The sequence below is a fragment of the Alligator sinensis genome, unplaced genomic scaffold (assembly GCF_000455745.1).
Source record: "Alligator sinensis unplaced genomic scaffold, ASM45574v1 scaffold134_1, whole genome shotgun sequence".
Classification (NCBI taxonomy): Eukaryota; Metazoa; Chordata; order Crocodylia; family Alligatoridae; genus Alligator; species Alligator sinensis.
This window is the reverse complement of record NW_005841920.1, coordinates 2,327,468-2,335,793: the sequence shown is the minus strand read 5'-3', so window position 1 is coordinate 2,335,793 and position 8,326 is coordinate 2,327,468. Positions and strand designations below refer to the sequence as shown.

The 8,326-nt window shown below is 44.3% G+C and overlaps 1 protein-coding gene across 1 annotated transcript in view; it reads left to right on the top strand.

Annotated features, from left to right (window-relative positions):
• The window catches only part of SCFD2 (sec1 family domain containing 2), a 407,563-nt gene that overhangs the window by 28,556 nt on the left and 370,681 nt on the right, over window positions 1-8,326 (top strand). Inside the window, exon 3 of the mRNA XM_025198344.1 lies at window positions 1,061-1,229. Within this exon, the coding sequence (XP_025054129.1) occupies window positions 1,061-1,229 (169 nt within the window). The remainder of the gene's footprint in view (window positions 1-1,060; window positions 1,230-8,326) is intronic.

Here is an 8,326-nt window from a genome sequence, read left to right as displayed (position 1 = left end):
AGAGGGGGGCCAGCGCGGCCCAGCCTGGCCCCGGCCCCCTGTGGTGGCGCAGCCAGCACCAGCGGTGGCGCAGGCCAGCCTGCCCGGGCCCAGCAGGGAGGCGGCGCAGCCCACCCTGGCCCTGGCCCCTCCCGTGGGGAAAAAAAGTCTTCCAATAGCCCGCATCCCTGTATAGCCCACACCCATCCATTTTTTTTGCAAAATCGCGTATACCCCGCGGGATATATGCACGAAAATATGGTAAATATAATTGAAATTAAAAAAACCCCAAAAGTTAAATACAATCTGATTTTAAACTTATTTGTTGTAAATAATTGAGTTTTGCCTACCCTGATTGGTTCTTTACCTTTTCAGACTCAGGGTATCCCTTGTTCGGCTTCAAGCACCCCTTGGAAAATGCCAGGTCTTACTTCTACTTCTCACTCATTTGTATTTGATTATAGAAAAATAGTAGAGCAATTCTGTTGCAAAGAACTGGGACCACAGTACATCAGAATGTTGTTGACATCATGGATTCCTGTTTGAAATCTCTGGGTTTATCTTGTGAATTATGTTTGTACATCTAACAGTGCTAACATTGCATGGCACCTGATGGCACCCCTGAAAGGATTTCAGGGGACCCTGGTTTACTATATAGACATAGCACAGGGGAGTCTGAATAAGGGCTTCAGTAGGCATAGTCATTTAATTATTCTTAACCTTATCTAAGAAAAGCATGATGCGTCTTTGGTTGCTTTATCTTTTTAAATAGCAAGACTTGCCATGGCTTAACACCTCTCTTTAGTTAAAGAATTAGTTTGAAAACAAAACCAAAACCCCCAAACCTTTTTAAAAATTGTAGGGTTAAATGGTGTTTAAAATTTAATCCTTCAGAAATTCTTAGATGTTTGTAAACTAACATTAGATGGCCACACATTCACTCCTTTTATAGTAAATAACATAAAAAGTGTCTGTATTAATACAAAGATGGCAATTATCTTTTCAAGAAATCTGATGACAGCCAGTATATATATCAAAACTAGGAAAGTTACTTATGGTAACTTTTTTTTCTTTTTCCCAGGAGCTGTTGGTCATCATGGTGACAACCTGGCAGAGAAGGTTCTCTCTGTGCTTCCAAAACTTCCTGGGCATGCGAATGATGTGATGGTTAACATGGTGGAACTCACTGCCCTGCAGACTCCAGATGACAGTTGCAGTATTATAGCACCAGGCTGCTTGGCACAACCAAAGTAAAACTGCCTTTTAATTTTTTTCTTTAAAGTTGGAGGCATTTAGACTTTAATGAAAAAGGAGAAAACAAAACCCTTTGTTGAAGTTGATACTAGATTTCCACCTAGTTTTAGCACTGTTGAAATGGACTCTGCAGTATTAATCCATTCACATACATGCACAAAAAAAGCATGTGGGCCAAATACAGCTCCTAGCTGGGGTCAAGCTTCAGTTCCTTTACTCTGGGATAGGTTTATGATTTTGAATAGGGGTGTACTGATAAAGATTTTTGGGCCAATACCAATGGCCTATTGTTAATGAGCCATATCAGCCAATACTGATCCGATTGCTGATATGCAGCCCGGCAGCTTGGAAAGCAGTGTCTGGCTGGTAAGTCTGTTGCAGGGAAAAGGTCTTGGTGATGGGGGGACGATGATCGAGACCCCTATGGTAAGGGAGGGAGTGGGGCTGGGAGTGGGGCAGGTGCTGCCCAACCGGGGCAGGATGGGGTGCGGGATGGAGACACAAGAGGCTTGTCTGTGGGGCACAGGGGGCAGGGGGAGGCAGATCCCACTGCTACACCCCCCCAGGGAAGCCATGGGAGGCATGTATCCCCCAGATTTGAGCAGGCTGGCAAGGGCAGGCTGGGCTGGGGGCAGTGCTGGGCTGGGGCTGTGCTTGGGGTGGGCCACAGTGGCACTGGGAGGGAAGGTATGGAGGGGATGCAGTGGCCACCCCAGTATTTGCCATATCCCATCCCATAGCCCCTTCTCCCAGCGCTGTTGCCACTCAACGTGAGTGCAGCCCCGGCCCAGCTCCCCTGCTGGGAAGAGCTCAGCACTGCCTGCAGCAGCAGCTTGCCCTTGCCCCTTGCATAGATCTGGGGGGCACACCTCCCCCTGTGGTTCCCCTGGGGTGAGTGTGTAGAGGTAGGACCTGCCCCCCTCACCCCTCCCTGTGCCCCCCAGATGAGCCTCTTGTGGCTCTGTCCTGTGCCATGCCCTGCTATGGTTGGGCAGTGCCTGCCCCAGCCCTAGTCCCACTGCTTCCCTCACCATAGGGGCCTCAATCTGCCCCCGCCTCCCCACACCCATTCCTCCCCAACAGACTTATCAGCCAGACGCTGCTCTCCATGGGCTGGCTGTGTGCATGCTGTGGCTGTGTGCATGCATGCAGCATTTATCGGAGACATCAGCCAAAAAAAGTCAATTGCCAATTAATGTAAATTTTCCTTTTATCAGTGCTGATACGATATGGACCAATGTATCAGTGCACCTCTAATTTTGAAACCAGAACTACCAGATAAAACTCAAAGATGGTTATCCAGGTCCTGGCAGTCATAAAACCTCTTCTTCATTAGGCTGCTGTTTCTGTCTACACCAGAGGTGGGCAAAATGCAGCCTGTGAGCTGGATGCGGTCTGCCAGGCCTTTCTATCCAGCCTGTGGGGCCCCTAAAAAATTTAGAAAATTAATATTTATCTGCCTCTGGGTGCCTGTCACGCAGCCCTCGATGGCTTGTCAAAACTCAGTAAGTGGCCCTCGCCCCGAAATAATTGCCTACCCCTGGTCTACAGGGACCTCCAGCCAGGTTGTCTACCCCTCCAGGTCCTGCTTTCTATACCTTCCAGCTTTTGTAGGTCTGTGAAACTGCTGCTTGCTAGCCTTTTTAACTGTTTACCACCTGACTTGCAGCTTTGTCTCTGGCTTCAAATGCACTACCTGGAGGGCAACCAATTAGACATAGATGGGACTTAGCTAATCTCTCATTATGGGTTTGTTGTTTCAAAGAAATAGCTTTAAGCATTGGTTTTACTTGCCTGCATGTATTAGAGCTAAGACCTAAACAGAAGCACCATATAACCAAATATAAAAAGATATTTGTTTATATAGTGCTTCTGACTTAAATTTGAATTTTAAATGTAGTTATATATTTGAACTGTTGTGTTACTTCAGCTTCCATTACAAAATGGACTGTGTAAATGTCTAATATATATAAATATCTCACTACTTGTTTATCTTGGAGAGCTACACCAGTCCTGCTCAGCAGAGTGCTCTGGAAGTTCACCTGAAGGGAGCCAGATGTTACGCGCTTTATCCTCTCAACCTTATCTCCTCTTCATGTTGGGGCAAGGCTTTTCTGAGAGAAGCCAAGGCTCACAGAGATCTTGGAAAGGACTAGACAGTCTTTCTGACTTCAGCATCCAGCATTTATTTTTTCTTTAGGGGCCTGCTGTACCCATTACCCTCTTTTGTCTCATATGCTAAATGCTAAGTCCAGCTTCTGAGGCACTGAACAATTATCTTCTTCAGTCAATGTAGAGGGAAACACTCACTGTATGAACTTTATCCTAAGCTACTGTTCTAGTGATTAGCTTAGATCAGGGGATGACATCAGGCCAGCTCATCTGGCCCACAGGGTGCTCCATGGGTTGGAAATTTGGTGGTGGAGTGAGCAGTGGCAGCATTAATTGCTGCAGTTCTCAGAGTTATAACAATTAACACTTCCATTGCTCATCCTACCGCCAAATTTCCAGCCCTGTGGAGAGCTCCGCAGGCTGGATTTAGAACACAGAACAGTGTCACCTGGCCTAGAGAGCTGCCCATGGGACTGGGAATTTGGTGGTAGAAGAAAGCAGCTGCTGCTGTAGCTCCAGGAGCTGCAGTAATTGAGGCTGGTGCTATCTAACTTCTAGCCCTCTGGGCAGGACTTCAGGCAACATGACATGGTGCTGCACTCCAGGTCCAGCCCAGAGGGCTGCATGAATTTCGACACCCCAGGCTTAGATGACAGAAATTATTTCTGGATCTCAATCAGCCATTTTGCATGTGGCCAGCTGATCATCAGAACCGTAATCCATGATGTGGTCTTTTTGGGCTCTACAGATATGTCTGTGCAGCAAAATGAAGATGTTTGTAACATACTGGAACTCACTAAAACTAATGTAGATAATGGTGGCGACTGAGGATGGAACAGTGTGGTCCGGCAGCCAGAACACATATGGCTGGTTAGCTTTGGACGGCTAGTACACATTAGGAAATCTTTGCTGTTATTGTTAGTTAGGCTGGTTAGATCAAAGTATCCAGGGTACACTTACCAATGCTATAATCACACTTTCATCTTGCTGTGCAGACAGACACTTAAAACAACTGGTCTCTGCTCAGCCATTAATAAAAAATATTCCAGAACCCACAAGTTTTACAGTGGGTTTGTTTGTTCTGTGCACCCTTTAGTTAGCCGGTGGTGCTTTTATAACAAATGCAATTAGATTTTTATCTCTGCACTGCTAACAGCTGTAGGAATGTCATACTCTCAACATTGACAGCCCTAAATCAGAAGGGTGTAGTGGCCCTTTCAGTTGATGTTTTTCCCTACTGACATAAAACATTAAATGTATAAAAATAGTTGATAACTAAAATTAGTGTTTCTGAACCAAATTAAGATGCATAATACTGTATTTACTAGAGCTGCTGAATGATTAAAAAAATAGTCGTGATTAATCACAGTTTTAATCACGCAGTTAAACAATAATAGAATCCCAATTTATTTTATTATTTATAATTGCCGGTGCCGTGCACTCTTGACCTGCAGCCCCCTGCTGCCCCCAGCTCCTCCCAGCAGCGTCTCCTGGGGCTGCCCAGCCCCTGCAAGCACGGGCACCAGCCCCTGTGCCGTTGTTCCAGCCTGGCCATGGAACTCCCCTCTGTCCTCAAAGGGCCCTGCCACCGCTCCATTCCCCTGTTGGAGCCTGCCTCACCCTGTCCTGCCTCAGCCCCAGCGCCCGGATAGCTTTCCCTGCTCTGGCAGGTACCTGCTCCCTCTCACATATGTACTCACACTCTAGGGAGTCCCCAAGACCTGGCCCTCCAACCTCTGCCCCTCCATACACTTACCTGTATCCAGTTGCTGAGCCTGCTCCCAGGACCCTGCGTGGCTGCTTGCTGGCCACGTGTGTGTGGCCTGGCAGCAGCAAGGGATGGGGGACACTTTCCCCCAGCACCAGCAGTGATTTAACGTGCATTAAAAAAATGAATGCAAAAACAAATTTATGCATTAATTGCTCCCATTAACAATGACTAATTGACAGTCCTTGTATTTACCTACATCCAAGGTGACTTCATATTTAAGATGCTCCCCACCACCAATAATTAGATTATGTACATGGAAAAATTATGTTTGTTATAATTTTCCATGTACAGAATCTAATTACTGAAGGCAGGGAGACAACCAGCAGCAGGTTAGCAGGTGCGTGGGGGGGAGTCAAATGGCCTTCCCCTTGCCCACTGCCCCCTGCCCCCACCCACTGCTGCGGGTTATCTTTTGTCATGGTTTCATCTCTGGTTCTGGCCCCACTCTGAGCTGGGGCATGGGGCATGTGGTGGCTCCAGCCACGTTTCATCATTTCTAGCAGCAACAGCTCTGGAGCTGGAGCTGGGGCCAAGAGTGGGGCTGCACCCCCTATCGCTGCTGCTGCATGGCTTGGCAGGGGTTGGAGCCACTAATGTGCTCCATGCCCCAGACTGGAGCAGGGCTGAATTCAGAGGTCTTACCCTGCAACTGAGGGTAAGTGGCATTGGGTGCAGGCTATGGGAGCAGAGACAGTGGGGGCAAAGACCTTTAGGGGCAGGTGGTGGGTGGCAGCCTGGGTTGGAGCTTTAGCCACAGCTGCAGTAGCCATGTCCTGCTCCTGCCCCTCCCTCCTTTCTACTCCAAATCCAAGATAAAGGGCTTTCTCCCCCTCCCTCCCATGCTGAATGGAGAAAAAAGCTCGTCTTGGAATCTAATAAATATGGTAACCAGAATCTGTGATATCATCGAAATGGAAGTCTGACAGTTTTTCCACTCTACTTAAACATGACAGTCTCTTAACTCAGTTCATAAACTTAAGCATGAATCATTTTGACTAGTTTAAAATGCTGAAGTACTTTTCCAATATAGAGATGGATTTATGATCTCTGACAACAGTCCTGTCCAGAGGGCAAACCTATGTTGATGGTAACTCACTTTTCAGCATAGTGGCTTTTGCTAGTGGTAGCAGGCTCAGAAATACTAGTCCATAAGTAAAAACTTGGGACTGCAATTTGTTTGTAAATAATGCATGGCAACAAGACTTTCTCTGCTTGTAAATTTTCTAATTGGGTTACTGGGTGGCAACACCTCTGAGAGAGAGGATTAGTAATAAAGCATATGATGGTTCAGTGGTGGACTTGGGGCTTCCTATGTAGTGTTTTGAGAACAGAGTTTCTGACTATGATGAAACTTCAGATGCAGACTTTCATATTCAGAGTAGTTTTGAAATATTTAAGTTATTTAAAGATAATATTTGAATATTTTACAGTGGGCGAGGAGGAGGAAAAAGGCCAGCTCTCTCTACATAGCTTTCTGTATTTAAGGAATGCTTCTCTGGTAGAAACATCTGGGCTCACTTACAGAGCTAGCAAACAGAATTAATGAATAATTTATGGCTGGTGCGGTAAAATAAAGCAGGGTTCTTTTTTCTTAAACCCAAGGAAATAATGGGCTTCTTTTAAAGATTTAGATGAAAACATAAATTCCATGTGCTTCTTATCATACTGTATTTTTAAGGCAATCTCTTGACGAGGGGAAAAAAATTCAAGAACAGGGTTTTAAAAAAAATGTTTAGTTTTTATTAATATTAAGAGCATAACAAGTTGAAGGAGCAGTTGTTACATTAATATAATTAATAACACATTGCAGCTCCAGCATAATTGATTGTTAGTCAAGAGACGTTGAAAAGAGCCCAAGCATCTTTTCTTGTATAAAGGGTGTTATGGTTTATGGACAGAGAACTAAAGACATTTATCCTGGTTCAGCATTGTGTGTTTATCCATGTCTTCTAGAGCAGACAAACCATGCATGCTCTTTAAAGTCAACAGCGTACAGGAGGAGTGAAATGCTGTTATGATAGGAACAAAATTGTAGATATAGTTAATGAAAGGCTTATATTGACAGCAGTCCACTTGTTCCTCATTGTATTTGGATGAGCTGTAGAACATGTGGAGACATTTTCATGTTTTCCAGGCATTTCAGCTACCCTTTCCTCTTTTATCTAAACACAAAGGCAGTTCTCTAAGTCTGTTTATCCCCACTTCATAAGAATATCTGGAGTCCTTTTTCACTGGTGAACCATATAGACATTTTGTTTTTAAATTTCTGTTGTGGGTACTTATGGCCCACACTACTGTAATATAAGCATTTTGCGGTTTTAAGTGTATTTATCCTCGCAATAAATTCAGACTGTACTGTTTACCCTATTTTATAGATGTGGAATTCCAGGCACAGTGAAGATAACTGACTAACTCGGGATTACCTAGGAAGTCTGATAGAGCAGGAACTTGCACACAAGCCTCTGAGGTCCTAAGCTAGTACTCTAACCACAGAAGCATGGTGAATATGAACAAAATACAGAATTACATGATTCTGTAATGTGAGTGACGTGCAAAATATTTCTTTAAACTGTACGATTTTTATTATTTAACCTTATTTTGTCATGTGTTTTCAATATGCATCTTGCTAGTGCATTGCAGCTTCCTAGTTATGCACATATCAAGGGCTTCCTAAGCACAGCTTGTTTTTCTTACTCCTGCCTGTCCACCCCCATAAACTAGAAAGCTTGTAAGTTTCTCCTATTTATAAATTTTGGTGGTAAAATAGAGCTCAGAAAAAGACCAGACATTTATCCAACAGATAAACATTTTAATACAACATAAAATGGGCCATTAGCTACTTATTGCAAACATTTTGTCCGTAAAGAAGAAAAATATACTGTGAGGCATGTAACATTTGGACTGCTATGCCTAAAGCAGTTCCGTGAGCAATAGAACTGAGGTGTCTAGACACTTTTGACAAAGCAATTGGAGTCAATAAATCATCTGGATTTGCATTGGTAAAAATAACAAGCTCAAAACGTGGTGATCTTGTTGATGGGTGTGATTCAGTAAACCTTGAAGTGAAGACCAGATGTTTAAAATATGGTACTCTGCAACATTCTTTTGTTTTTTATATGGAGTTAAAAAAAGAGCAATAGAAACATTACGATAGTGTCCCGTGGACTGGTTGGACTTTTCAGTCAATCTACATGTTTACAGAATCTTTCC